General features: G+C 39.2%; 1 protein-coding gene across 4 annotated transcripts in view; it reads left to right on the forward strand.

Annotated features, from left to right (window-relative positions):
- Positions 1-15,448, forward strand: part of CDKAL1 (CDKAL1 threonylcarbamoyladenosine tRNA methylthiotransferase) — a 232,390-nt gene that overhangs the window by 78,734 nt on the left and 138,208 nt on the right. For all 4 annotated transcript variants that reach the window (XR_014550602.1, XR_014550603.1, XR_014550604.1 and 1 more), the window contains one exon: positions 11,970-12,090. Coding sequence is in view for 1 of the 4 variants with exons in the window: in XM_083623907.1 (XP_083480033.1) it covers positions 11,970-12,090 (121 nt within the window). In the remaining 3 variants the exon portion in view is untranslated. The remainder of the gene's footprint in view (positions 1-11,969; positions 12,091-15,448) is intronic.

Below are 15,448 nucleotides of genomic sequence, written 5' to 3' on the forward strand. Positions count from 1 at the left end.
CCCTGTGGATATTTTTTCCTATATAGTAGTGAAATCCAAGTAGTAAAAACCCATCAGTCACTCATGTTTGCATTCAGTTAACTTGTTACTTCCTACTTCCATTTCTACTCCAGAATATGGAAGGATGCTCTCCTTTTAAACTTTCTATAGCCATGGTAAATTAAATAAAACTAGTAAATTAAGCTTTAAAATAAAACGCTAACATCTTTGAAACATAATAATACTGGCATTGAAATGAAACACTTAGCTGGAGAAGAGAGGAAGATACGTTCTACATAGCTTATGGGAATCTGGTCAGTCGTACAAATAGAAAAAGTAGACATTGTCATAGTGGGTATTACTGGAGGTAGTGTTATTAATGGGAGAGTTTTATATAAAAGATATTGGTGGGATGGGACGACAAATGATGTGCTCCCACCTACCCAAGAAACCTTAGCAAAAGAGATGGAAAGGATAGTGGGTAACTTTGAATTGATGGTGTGAATATTCAAACTCCAATTCCGGATCAAAAAAGAGGGTGTTACATATGTGTTTAGTTGGAGCACTGAGGAACTATAGTTAATTAGAGACTTCCCGGTTTAATTACAGCTAGTGGGAGGGGAGGATCAGAGGAGTTGTGTTCATCGGTAAAAGTTTTCATAGCTTGTCTTTTTAAATCTAGACATTCTCACCATATCACAGCCATAGTGTGGGCAGCCAATGACACGCTCTGTGTAGCCTTTCTTGTTGATGTTCATTAGTCACATGAAAAATATTAAATACAATATTTATTCACTAGGTGAATAACAAGAGTGGATTGCTTATTAATTGAATTAATACTAAACAGAAAGCTTAAGCAGAAAGAGGTATGCCAAACAGCATTCTGTAGTGAGAGAGGGTTTATACAGACAACCAATTTTTCCCTTTCATGTTATGACAGTTGCAATGCATTTTGATGGTATGAATCCAGTACTGTCTCTCACAGTATTCACCAGATTTATATTTATTTCCCTTGCTTGACAGGGGAGAGAGTTGTCATGTCTGATGGCTTTATGTTCAATATACCATATTTTTCGCCCTATAGGACGCACCATCCCATAAGGCGCACCTAGTTTTTTGGGGGGAAATAAAGGGGAAAAAAATATTTCCCCCCCAGGCGCGGGGCTGGGGCGGGGGAGGCCCGAGCTTCCCCTGACCCCAGCCCCCAAACAGGCAGCTCTCTGCAAGCCGTGGGAGCCCAGCGCTGGCTCCCGCTGCTTGCTGAGAGGTCCGCGAAGCCTGGGCGCGCTGATCTCAGCGCCCGCAGGCTTCGGCATGCTGGCAACTCTCCGCAAGCAGTGGGAGCGCTCCCGCTGCTTGCGGAGAGGTCCGCGAAGCCTGGGCACGCTGAGCTCAGCGCGCGCAGGCTTCGGCATGCTGGCAACTCTCCGCAAGCAGCGGGAGCGCTCCCGCTGCTTGCGGAGAGGTTCTGCGAAGCCTGGGCGCGCTGAGCTCAGCGCCGCAGGCTTCAGCATGCTGGCAACTCTCCGCAAGCAGCGGGAGCGCTCCCGCTGCTTGCGGAGAGGTCCGCGAAGCCTGGAGAGCGAGAGGGGTCAGTGCCCACCGACCCCTCTCGCTCTCCAGGCTTCAGCGAAAGCCTGCATTCGCCCCATAGGACGCACACACATTTCCCCTTCATTTTTGGAGGGGAAAAAGTGCGTCCTATAGGGCGAAAAATACGGTAAGCTTTATCGTTTGCTTGAGTAGTTGGTTTAACCAATTTAGGCCCTTGTTTTCCCCCTTGTTTTCTTCCACTCTTACTTTCTTTCTCAAGCTACACACTTATTTCACTTGGTCAACGTAGGAAGTCTTTCCTCTTCTTTGAATTTTTCAGCAGATAATGAGAAATGCGCTCCCTACAATGGGTGTTTATAGCATGCTGACTTCGAGAGAGTTTCTGGCCTGACTGCTGGTGGAATGCCCAGGCATTCCATTATTTTTAATGGTCTGTTTCTTAGGGCTATTAAAATTAAAAAGTGGTGATCATGGTTATATGAAAATAGTTTTTGCTTTAGTTTGAAGTTTGTAGGCAAGCATAATGCTAATTACTTGACTTTGTGAAATAGTTCTTACCATTTTCCCACTAATTAGTGGGTTGTCCATCTGTTTTGGCTTATTCACTGTGAGAGAAAGAAGGAAGGAAAAATCCTAGAGTTTACTTATTTGTTACTCATCCTTCCCTTGAATTCCTCTTCACCTTGATGATGGACATTACTGAACAAAGTTGCTGCTCAGATAAAACAACTGAAAGTACAGTATCTTCAGATAAACTGTTCCACTCTTAATTTACCTAAGACTAATAGGTGTAGCTGGAAAAGGAAGTTGTCTCCGCTTTCCTCTGCCTTTTCTTCCTCCTCAATGTGTGGCTATAACAATTATGTGAAGCAAGTTCCCGTCTTCCTTTAGTGCTTCTGAGTTTTGTGTAGCAAGAGGGTGCTTGGCATATTTGCATGCAGTGCACTGTCACAAGTCCATGTGCTTCTGGTTGTAAACAGTAGCAGCAATATCAACAATGCTCTAATCTGAAATCTGATATTCAGTGCCCTTCACATGGTAATTTTGTTGTCTTTTTCTCTGGCAGCAACCAAATGTTCTGCTCTGTTGTTCGGAATAGAGAATGGCTTGAATCCTAATATTAGTCACACTGATTGATTGCATTTTAGGTTGCTTTTTGGTCCCTCAAAACTCACAAGAGACCAATAACAAACAAGATAATCCCCGTTGGCAGACTTAGATTCTAAAAGTCACAACACATAGGAAAAATGGATTGTGAGGGAAGATGAACTAACACTTCATGTAGATGGGATCTTAACTGTGACTAACTTGCTCTGGATCCAGCTCAGTGTATAACAGTTGTAAAACACTGAAAAACATGCCATGTGTTCAGCATATCAAATGACTATGTTTTGGTTTCCCTTGAGAGTTCACTTATCACTTATCACATTGTTAGACTATATGGATCACAACATCATTATGATGGGAGATATGAATGGAGTGGTATCTACAAATATGGACAAGTCACAGAGACAGAGTGTAACTAAAGATGGCAGACTACCAAAAACCTTTTTTGAACTGACTGACAATATGGACTTGATTGACATTTGGAGAATTAAGAACCCCCTAGGAAGAGAGGGAACATTCTTCTCTGAAGCCAAAATGACATGGACAAGAATTGACCAAATATGGATAACTAGAGGACTGGCACCTAAGACTCGAAAAGTGGAAATTTGCCCAAAAACTTGCTCCGACCATAATGCTGTGAAAATGGAGATGAAAGTAACACCAATCGGTTCCTTCACATGGAGGATGAATGACACCTTATTTAGAGATCAAGAGGTTATCAAGAAGGCCCAAAAAACCTTGAGAGACTATTTTGAGATAAATTTGAATACTACTACTGAAAAAAGAATAATCTGGGACGCAAGTAAAGCATTTATGAGGGGGTTTCTGATCCAACAGAATACAATAAAGAAGAGAGCCCAAAATGGAAAAAAAGATGAAAATTAAACAAATGAGACACACCTTTACTTTGAGTCTATGACGTACAATCAAGCTAGAGCTGTGATCTCCTGGAGACTGAGTGACATTGCTAGACAAGAGGACATAGCCCTGGTAAAACCAGGGATGTTCCTAGGAGACCAGATTTATCGGACCATACCAGCCCCCTACCTTGCAGAAATCCACTACGTTGAATACCGCAGACTTCTTACAGCGGCTAGATTAAATGTCCTTCACTCTGTGATATTGTGGGGAAGGTACAGGGGAGTACCATACGCCCAGAGAACCTGTCATTGTGCCATGGGTGTGGTTGAGTCCACCGAACACATTCTCTTGACTTGCCCTTCTTATGCAGAGCTTAGACAAAATTTTATAGACCCACACCTATGTCAATTTAGCTTCCTACCCGGAGAAAACCAGGTTTTACACTTGCTGAATAATGTCACTAGAGCTATACCTTCCTTGGTGGCCAAATTTCTTTTTTTAGCTTTTAAGCGTCGCAAGACTATAATTGACTGTATTGATATGGGGCTATCTGTTTAGCCCATTTTAGTGTTGGCTAAGTTCTAAAATCTTCCTGGATGTTTTAACTGTGTATTGACAAATGTACTTTTTTTCTGACTGACGGTCGAATAAAAGGTTAATGATGACAAATGAGACAAAAGACATTTGAATCGGCTAATAAATGTGGAAAATTATTAGCTTGGCAAGTGAAAAAAAGACAAAAGCTCAATACTATCACTAATTTGGAAGTGGAAGGAAAGAACATCCAGAATCCAGTGGAAATTAGAAAATGCTTCCAGAGGTATTTTAAAGAGTTATATACACAAGGGCCACAGAAAGAGTTTGATATAGACCAATTTTTAAAAACAAATGGATTACAAAAAATCTCTCAAGAAAATAAGATAATGCTGAACTACAAAATTACTAAACAGGAGGTAGAAGGTGCCATTCAGAATATGCAGTTGGGTAAATCTCCAGGGCCGGATGGCTTAACCTCAAAATACTATAGATCTTTGAAAGATTGGTTAATTCAGCCACTAAAGGAGGTTTGTAATGAAATTTTGGAGGGGAAAAAAGCGCCAGAGTCGTGGAAGGAAGCCTACATTACACTTATACCGAAAACGGAGTCTGAAAAGACACAACTTAAGAACTACCGCCCCATATCCCTGCTCAATGTGGATTACAAAATTTTTGCTGATATTTTGGCTAATAGATTAAAAAAAGTATTAGTGGAAGAGATACATAAGGACCAAGCTGGCTTTCTCCCAGGTAGACACTTGTCTGACAACACGAGGAACATAATTAACATATTGGAGAAGTTGCAAGTGAACATTAATACTAAAGCAGTTTTAATATTTATAGATGCGGAGAAAGCCTTTGACAATATTTCTTGGAATTTTATGAAGAAAAATCTTCAGGGGATGGGGGTGGGTCAAGGGTTTGAAAATGGTATAAGTGCAATTTATTCAGAACAAAAGGCTAAGCTAATAGTCAATAATGTGATGACAGAGGAATTTAAGATAGAGAAAGGGACACGACAAGGCTGCCCAATTTCCCCATTGCTTTTTATTTCGGTCCTGGAGGTTTTGTTAAATATGATTAGAAGGGACCGTCTGATTAAAGGTATTCAGGTCGGAGCCAAACAATACAAATTGAAGGCTTTTGCAGATGACCTAGTTTTGACGCTACAGGAGCCAGAATCTAGTACGAAAAGAGTATTAGAACTGATTCAAGAATTTGGTCATGTGGCAGGATTTAAACTGAACAAGTCAAAAACTAAAGTTCTTGAGAAAAACTTAACACCAATTGAGAAAGAGAGGTTTCAGAAGGAGACTGGTTTAACATTAGCTAAGAAAGTAAAATATTTGGGGGTTAATATGACTGCTAAGAACTTAAACTTATTTAAAGATAACTATGAGAAATGCTGGACAGAAGTGAAAAAAGACTTAGAAATATGGTCAAATTTGAAGCTTTCCTTGTTGGGTCGAATTGCAGCTATAAAGATGAATGTATTGCCAAAAATGTTATTTTTATTTCAATCATTGCAAATTTTGGACAAGATGGACTGTTTCAAGAAGTGGCAGAGAGATATTTATAGATTTGTCTGGCAGGGCAAGAAGCCCAGAATAAAATTCAAAATATTAACTGATGCAAAGGAAAGAGGCGGATTTGCCCTGCCAGACCTTAAACTTTACTATGAATCAGCAGCATTCTGCTGGTTGAAAGACTGGCTGCTTCTTGAGAACACGGACATTTTGGACCTAGAAGGTTTTAACAATGTTTTTGGGTGGCATGCATATTTGTGGTACGACAAGGTTAAAGCACATAAAGCATTTAAAAACCATATTGTCAGGAAAGCATTGTTCAATGTCTGGATAAGATACAAAGACTTACTTGAAAATAAAACCCCAAGGTGGTTGTCACCAATGGAAGCGAAGGCTCAGAAAAAGCTCAATATGGAGGCCAAATGGCCGAAATATTGGGAAATACTGGAACAAGAAGGAGATAAATTGAAATTGCAGAGTTTTGAGAAATTAAAAGATAAAGTGCGAGACTGGCTTCATTATTATCAAATAAGAGAGACCTATAATTTGGACAAAAAAATTGGCTTCCAGGTGGAAAAATCAAAATTGGAAACAGAATTGTTAGATCCCAAAACTAAGATACTTTCAAGAATGTATAACTTGCTGTTGAAATGGAATACGCAGGATGAAACGGTTAAATCTGCAATGATTAAATGGGCACAAGATACTGGTCATAACATTATGTTTGCGGGCTGGGAACAGTTGTGGACCACCGGTATGAAATTTACGGCATGTAATGCCTTAAGAGAGAATATTATGAAAATGATATACAGGTGGTACATGACACCAGTCAAGCTTGCAAAAATATATCATTTGCCCGATAACAAATGTTGGAAATGTAAAGAAAAGGAAGGTACATTCTTTCACCTTTGGTGGACGTGCCCAAAGATTAAGGCTTTCTGGGAGATGATCTATAATGAAATGAAAAAGGTATTTAAATATACATTCCTGAAGAAACCAGAGGCTTTTCTTCTGGACATAGTCGGCCAATTGGTGCCAAAGAAGGATAGAACTTTCTTCATGTATGCAACAACAGCAGCAAGAATACTCATTGCAAAGTATTGGAAGACACAAGATTTACCCACCCTGGAAGAGTGGCAGATGAAGGTGATGGACTATATGGAATTAGCGGAAATGACTGGCAGAATCCGAGACCTGGGAGAAGAGTTGGTGGAAGAAGATTGGAAGAAATTTAAAGACTATCTTCAGAAACACTGTAAAATTAATGAATGTTAAAAATGATGTTGGATTGAAAATAAGAGGCACTAGCAACAAAGTTAATGAGAATATGCAAAAATGAGTTGATAATGGATGAGAATATAGAGCTATAATATGTTAAGATATAGAGTTAAAATAAACGAAAGAGGGTAAGGATTTGCTGATTTGATTATTTAAATGGGAATACAAAAAGGGGAGGTGTGAGGAAGTCAAGGAAACAAGCTAATGAGTTTAAAGTTACAAAAATGGGTTTGTTTTTAACTCTTTGTATCTATTTGTTTTTTGTACTTTGTATTTTTACTTTTCTTTTTTCTTTTTTATGTATTTTTGTATGTTCTTTTTTCTTTTTTTGTATTTTGTAAATTTATGTTTTTGTAAAATTTCAATAAATATTTTATAAAAAAAAAGAGAGAGTTAACTTATCTGCTGGCTTCTGAAGCTGGCAAATAGCACCTCCCTTATTCAGATGAAATGCCTTTTTAAAAGCTTTCCCTACCCAATCATGCATCATTTTAAGATTCGTAACATAACTTTTTCTTACTTACACTTGAATTTGCTACAAAAGAGATCACAGATAACAGCATTACAAAAGGAACTCAGTATGTTAGCTTTTGAAAATAGCTTTTTTATTTCTTAAAGGGAAGGATTCTATTTATCTGCAGCTTTCTGGAGCTCTGTAAAAATATGTATTGATAGTTAGGTTAGGAAGCTGGAGCATGGAATTTCTGCCTCTACTAGGCTTCCAGTAGGCCATGCCCCTAAAACTCTTCGAAATATCATTAATTAACCAGTCCAACTCTGAACTGGATCCAAACATGCAGAGCAATCCTAATAGGATCTGGGGAAGTGCAGAGGGGTAGAGACTCTAATGCATGTAATGTTATGCTGAATCCTGCCAGCCGCAAGGAAGGAGACAGGAACTGTGCCCCTTGACGAATTCCTGGAGCTTTGGATCTCATAGATTAGGGTTTTGTGCGTGTTAGCATAGCAGAAAAGCTGGTAGCAGCTTTCAGGGCACAGCTTTGGGCCTACATGTTATCCTAATGCCCACAGCCATCACCATCAGGGGGTTAGGATTGTACCTTTAGTCAGGTTGAATAGTAGACTCAAATCAACAGGAATAATCATTAAGCCCTGTCAGCTATCAGTGTGTCTAGACTAAGCTTGCCAAAGTCTGGATCCAACCCACTGTATTGAAATGGACTGAACTAGGCGTTCTTATATTTCCAGTGAAGTTGTTTCATAATTTTAGACCTTAAATAGAGAGTAATAAATTCATTCTTGACCATTTTGTAAGCTTTCACTCGCATTCCCACAGGCCACAATCCAGCACAGATATAGGTAACCCCAGAGTTTATAGAATCACGCAATTGTAAAGTTGGAACAGACGCTGAGGGTCATCTGGTCCAACCTCCAATACAGCATTTTCAACTAATGCATTCATGACTGATGGCCACCCAATCTCTGCTTAAAAACCTCCAATGAAGCAATGAAAAGTTCCAAGGGAGTCTGTTCCACTATCTGACAACTGTTACTGTCAGAAAGCTCTTTTTGATATTTAGTTGGATTTAATTTACCTGAATTTTAAAGTAGTATGCATATTGTTAAATCCAAGAATACTTAAAGAACAAAAGTATGGGCAAATAATTGTCTCATCAGTTGGCGATATTGCTGTTATTAGTGTGATACAGTGGAAATGAATAATTGAGTGAATGCTATTAGCAGAGTCCATGCATTACTGAAATCACAGTAGGTTATAATGGAATTCTTGGCATTTGCTGGTATGAAAATAACAGGCCTTTTCTAGATACTATTGAACTTTTTGACATCTATGATAGGTGTAATACTCTTAACATAAAATGGTGTTTTACCTCTTAATTAAACTGAATTTTTGACTAAAAGTTTTACTTGACAACTGAAAAGGCTGGCATGCCAATTGATTTTCTTGTCTTCAGTGCTACATCAGTGGAATAATTCAATGTGCTACTGCCATGATACTATTACATTTGTCTTGACTCACAAATGTAAACAATGGTGGTGTGGCCCTTTAGAAGGCAAGTTCAGTGGCGGTTGCTTTGGTCACATAAAAGAGCTAGCCATTCAGTTCTTCCAGTGTTCACTTCCAGTAATTTTAGCAGTAGAGTGTTGTATTTTTTTTTAATGATGATTGCTTGTAGGAACAGCTTGCTGAAAACAATTTGCCACCCCGAACAACCTCTGCACAATTGCATTATAAGCAGTAGGAGCATAGAGCAGATTCATATGTCTCTTGAAACAAAGTGGGCCACTTCAGACAGATTTAAAACTTGTCCAGGGTGAAATGGGATCTTTCTGATGTGCCCTGAGTTGAAGCAGGGACCTCCAAAGCAGTTTGGGACAATTGGAGGAATCAGATGTTTCAGAAGTGCTGCAGACGGTGTGCCTTCAAAAAATGAGACATTTCTCCCTCAGCGTATCATTTTATAAGGAAAATAACAGGATGAGGAAAGGTGGTGAAGGGAAAGTTCTTTTGTGACTGAGAGATCTATCTTCTAAAAAGAGGGAATGATTTTACCAGGGCTCTGCAGTCACAATGTTCTTTGCTAGTTTTGCTAGTTCTTCTAGTAGCGCTTGCTTGGAAATTGCTGGACTTTCATATCCTTCTGCTTCTGTCCCACATACCCACTCCTTTGAAATCAGCTTTGACCTTAGTTGAGCCATACAAAAACCTAAAGCTCTTTTTAAATTTTAAGTCCCTAGGATTCTGTTATCATCATTTTGAAATTTTGTGGACTCTCTTCCCAGAGGCAGCCCTGTGTTATTTTTATAATAAAATTATTGCCCACTAAAACCACAGAGCAGGTAGCGAAACCCTTTAAATACCCCCTCCCCAAAATCAATGTTAAATATACATAGCAGGAAAATTCCTGGTCCTATTTATCAGTATTTTGGCAGGTTCCTTATCAAGGAAAATCTCTCATGTATACTTTTTTTTCCCTCACAGCCTCCAATCTATGTAAGAAAATCACTGCATTTATCCTTTTGGAAATTGGCAGGATTCATCTCCTCAGGTGTGGCTACCATACCCAAAAAAATTAAAATTACAGACAATTCATTTGCCATTGGGGTGGGTAGATAAAAATCATCACATAAAATAAAAATACTGTGACAGTTTGTTTCTGATATGTCAGAAGTGACTATGTCCACAAATTTCATCCAGTTCTGTCAATAAGGGAAAAATGCTGTAATGTTTCATTTTAATTTGCCCATAATAGTGAATTGGGAAGTTTGACACTTAATTTTTGCAAATTGGGATTTGGCTGCAGACCCCTAGCGAAACTGGATTGCTTCCAGATCAGTTCAGACCAAATTACAGTACAAATTGAGTCTTGTGGTCAGTACAGACCCCTAATTAGTAATTAGCAATGTTGCTTGTTTGCATATGTAACTTAAGGCCATTTCTACTGCCTTGGGAAAGCCTGCGAATGAAGAAATAGTTTTTAAAATAATGTTTCTGTAACTTTCAATATAAATGACCAGTATGATTTTGCCACCTCATCCTTTCCTACTGCAAAAGAAACAATTCACATTTTAAATTTAAATGACTGACTTAATGGCTGGGCTTGGATGATCATATTAAGCTTAGTTATGTATGAGTCTTTTACCTGTGTATTCAGGCCCTTCCCCTCCTCCATTTGTGGCAGTGCTGAAGTCTCTAAGTTTGCTTTATCTGCACAGGGAAATTACGCTTACCAACTTTGGAACAAACCAGGATCGTGAACTAACTTCAAAGGATGGTTTCAGTCCCATAGTTGTTCCACAGATGGTAACAACCATAGTTTCATGGTCCAGATGAAATGGAAACAGTGGTTAATTGGAGACTCCTCCATTTCATTAAAACATGCCATGAAGGAAGGGGGGAAGGTGCTGCATGTTCAGGCACAGTGGTACACTCAGGTGATTCTGGACTGTGGTCTTACTGATCATAGAATCAGAGTTGGAAGGGACCCTGAGCATCATCTAATCCACCCCACAGCAATGCAGGAATATGCAGCTGTCCCTTACAGGGATCAAACCTGCAACCTTGGTATTATCAGCACCGCACTCTAACCAACTGAGCTGTCCAGTGGGAGATATGATGAATGAAATGAAGTTAGCACTTGCTATGCCAACATGAAATAAAGGTTTGACTGTATGTAAAAAAGGGTAAAGGAAAACGACCCCTGGCTGATTAAGTCCAGTCGGTGCTCATCTTGCTTTAGGCTAAGGGAGCTGGAGTTTGTCCGCAGAGAGCTTTACTCAGATTGGTTGGGCTTTTTAATCTTGATTATTTACATTTACATTTGAAATAAGATGATGATGATGATTATTACTACCATGGTAGGTGCCAATTCCAATCCATTATTGGAAATCACACACACACTCTCTCTCTCTCTCTTTAAATAACGTTTAATTAGAAATTGTTACTCAGTATTTTGCAAAGCTACCCCCCCCCAAAGCATTCACTTTGATTTGGGTGACCTGAAACAATGTGTCTAGAATTATGGAAAAGGAGCTTTCTGACTATTTGTGTTTGAATATTTTGAAGTCAATATGCAGTTGCTTCTGAATGAACTCAGTTAAGCTACAGATGGAGCCATAAATTCCAATAAAGTGCTCACATGTCAGTAGTATTATACGTGAGAAGCACAACAAGCTGGGCTGAATTGTGAAAATGTTCCCTCATCCGAATCTTTTTGCATTACTTTGTGAGAACTTAATGGAAATTCTTGCTCAAGCTGACACCCATCAGTTCAATCATACTGCCTGGAACTTTGGGTTTGTGGTCTAATACTGTTCAGAAAGGAACAACAACACCCTTAAACTCAATAGTAATATTTTTACAGTAATTATAATCAAAATGCTGTTTCTTGGGAATTTGGCTTTTAAAATGGATTGACTTGCTTTTGTCAAATAGCTGAACAAGATATAATGAAAGGAGCTAAGCTTAATAATAATAACAACAACAACAAATTTTAATGTTGGCTTTTCCTTTACTTGGTAAGTTGTTGGTTACCAGAAGACTCCTGGGTCTATTTTTGTTTAACAAAATGCAAAATATTTGAGTAGAATATATTAAAACAAATGAGTTTTATGTATAATGGTACCATTTTTCCCCTTTATTTGAAGGTCACTCTGTGAGATTGCTGGGTCAGAAAAAGGATAATGGAAAACGGTTGGGGGGAGCGCGATTGGATTTACCAAAGATTAGAAAGAACCCACTGATAGAAATAATTTCCATCAATACAGGGTAAGCATCATTCAAACTGACATAAAATATTCAATACTGCCTAGAAATTCAATTTCATTTTTGTCCATTCTTAATGCAGAGCTGCCTCAGGTCATACCATAAAGAACAATTTAGGGGGAAACAGTGAAAATTCCCATGATATTCAGTAGCATTAATACTTTAAGACAAGTTACCTAATTATTTACTTATATTTCACAGTTATAAAAATTGAAGGGGTGTGCGTGTTTGCTTAAACTGTAGTGTCTGCTATTTCTAATCTTTCCTGAAAACATAATTTTGTGTTGTGATAGATCTCTTTTGTATGATGACTAACTCTTCCTATACCAGCTTTTATACAGCCAATTTCCATGTCCGTTTTGTGGTTAGAGGAACCACCATGGGGCTACTTTCCCCCTCAGGACCCACAAGATACTGTTGGAAAGCTCTCCTGAAATCGAATAGCACTTTTGAGGGCATTGCCTTTTTAATATGCTTGGGCTTTGGCTCTTATTTTGGGTGATGCCTGGGTGCCAGAATGATGCCTGACATCTCTACCATCTGAAAGTACATGGCTGAGGATCATCGGATCTGGACTGTTTTCACACACTAACACCCCACCCTGTAGAATTCCATCAGTTATGTTTTATCTGCACAATTGGAATGAATTTCTGGATCAAATTTGCTTTTTCTGTGCAGCCTGAGCAGGAGCAGTTACCATTAAGAAAAAGAGGTCGGAATATATAGTCTGTCCCTGGATCAAATGACTTTTCAAGTTCTCAAAGCTCTTAACCTAGTTCAAGGTTGTCATCTGTACTAGCTAGATGTTTATCTGAGAATCAATCACAGTCAGTCCATCATTTGAAAAATAAGACTTTAAAGTCGTCTTGCCCAAAAATGACAACTAAACATTCCCTTTTGGCGACTGTAACCTTGTTTTAAGGACCCATTTGTGCCTAGCTTATATATCTGAGTTTCTAACACTCTTTTTAATTATTTCTCAAAAGCTTATACTAGTCAGCTAAGGGGAATTGAGGTTACAGGATAGTGTTATCTACTCCAAAGTCTGCACCATGGGAACTAAGTCCTGCAGAATCAGTTATTTATGTAAAAGAAGACTGAGCTGCAAATGTCATTGTTTTTGTGGTGTATCTCTTATTAGGCAAGCAGCTGGTCTAATTAAAAACAGAACACTATCTCTCTTGCCTGGGTCATCCCTGGTTGCTAACACAGCAGTAACACACGAACCCTCCTCCTCCTCTCTCTCCACCAGTCCAATTTCCCCATATTCATTGCTTTCCCCCCTCCCTTCTTGCCTTTCGTTCTCTCTGGAACTGCGGCTCCCTTGCCCAGAAAACAGTCCTCTTCCATGAGTTTTTCCTCTCTTGGTCCATCAATTTCCCCTCACAGTAACTTTGCTTTCCCCAGCACTGCCCCTCTTTCTGCCTTCTCCTTTAGATAGTGGGGTAGGAGAGCTGAGAAAAAAATCACATCAGTCAACCAATGTGTCCTTTTGGTTTCAGATAGCACAGGTGTAGACTAAAAAACCTGGGGCACAAATTTCACAGCCCTCCAGGCTCATTTACCAGAAGTATTTAGTGCTAACTCTGGAAGTGTATACTTGATTCGGACCAAACTAAGCCTCCTAGAGCATAATATACAGTGACTGAGCTCATAGCAGTGCAGAATCAGCAAGACCAAAGGAGGAAAACAGACACAATCTCCTGTCCAGGGGCTCTCACGTTCACACTAAGCCATAGCTTGGTTTAGCATTACTTGTGAACTGAACCATAATGTAATCATACACATTCTTTCACAGTATTCAAAGAGTAATTAAAAATGAGAAAGCTAAATGGAGAAGCCAGTAATAGGTGATGTGGATCCATCTTACTGAGAGCAAAAAGGATATAAAAAGTTTTGGCATTTCTTCATATGAAACAAAACAACTTGTGCTTAAAAGTTAGGAGACGAGAGAGGAAAAAAATAATTGTTTACCACAGAAATAATTGCAAAATCTTTTTTTTATTTTTGTCTGTTTCTAGAGGTATGTGTACACACACATGCATGCACATGTATTAGTGGTACTGGAATACATCAAAGATACTATTTCTTAAACTAATTAAATAGGATCTCTGACACACAGTATTTTTCCAATTACTTGTCCAAATATGTAACCACAGCTTTGTTAATCTAAGTACTTTAACATTATTTTCTTTGTTTTATTTATGAAGTTCTACATCACTGAATATGTTTGAGCTGTTATAAAGAACATTGCTCTTTAGATTTATGCATTTATATGTTTAGTTTGATATTCCCACACTTGCCCCAAGGGGTAAGAGCAGCCAACATGTGCAGTTTTTGTAGCTCAAAGTTTATCTTAATCCAGCATCGTTCCAGCGGCATCTTACATAAGGAATGTGCTGCCAGACCTGCTACTGTGCCTGTTAGTTGCATCCCCTTTAGAATTGTGAATTACAACTTATCCACTGTGGGTAGGGTTGCACTCAAATAGTTGGCCCTTTGCTTTTTCTTAACAGCAGCCCTTCAGAACATAAGAGGAGCTGCTGGATCAGGCCAGTGGCTCATCTAATCCATCTCATAGTAGCCAGCCAGATGCCCATGGGAAACATGCAAGCAGAGACTAAGCAAAGAGCACTCTCCCCACCTGCAGTTTCCAGCAATTGGTAGTCAGAAGCATATTGCCTCCAATTCTGGGGGCAAAGCGTAGAGCATAGCCAACATGACTAGGAGCCACCATCATGATGATAATATTGATATTGCTTCCTATGAAGCATCTCAAGGTGATTTCACAATAAACACAAACACACAAATTGCATATCTAACCCCCCCCCAGCAATTACACCCACACACACAATACAAAGGTTAGGAGTTCTGCGAGTTCTAGTCCCAGACATCTGGAGGGCACTGTGTTGGCTCCCTCTGCCCTGAAGGACTTGGATATTATAGAATTATAATAATGGTCCATGTATCTTTTCTGAACTGTGATTCCATATTAGTATGTTCTTAGGACACATACATTTCCTAAGAGAAGCAATATTATATGGAACTGTCTTAACTGGTTAACAATCTCACCCAGCAGTGGACTGTGGAGAAGAGCTCTTAAGACATGGGCTGAATTATATAAGGAGAGGCAATCCTAGCTATTTCGGTCTATATAGATGAGCACCTTAGACCCAGAAGTAAATAGGCGACCAGTATTGGTATACAGTGGTGCCTCTACTGGTTACGTATCCTTTGGGATACGCATATGGCAAACCTGGAAGTATTTTTCTGGATTTCACCATGTGCAGAAGTGCTCTCCCGCTTCACACATGCACAGAACAGGCACCTCCGGTTGCGAAAACCTCAGGATCTGACTGGA

The sequence above is a fragment of the Podarcis filfolensis genome, assembly GCF_964270895.1.
Source record: "Podarcis filfolensis genome assembly, chromosome: 7".
Lineage (NCBI taxonomy): Eukaryota > Metazoa > Chordata > Lepidosauria > Squamata > Lacertidae > Podarcis > Podarcis filfolensis.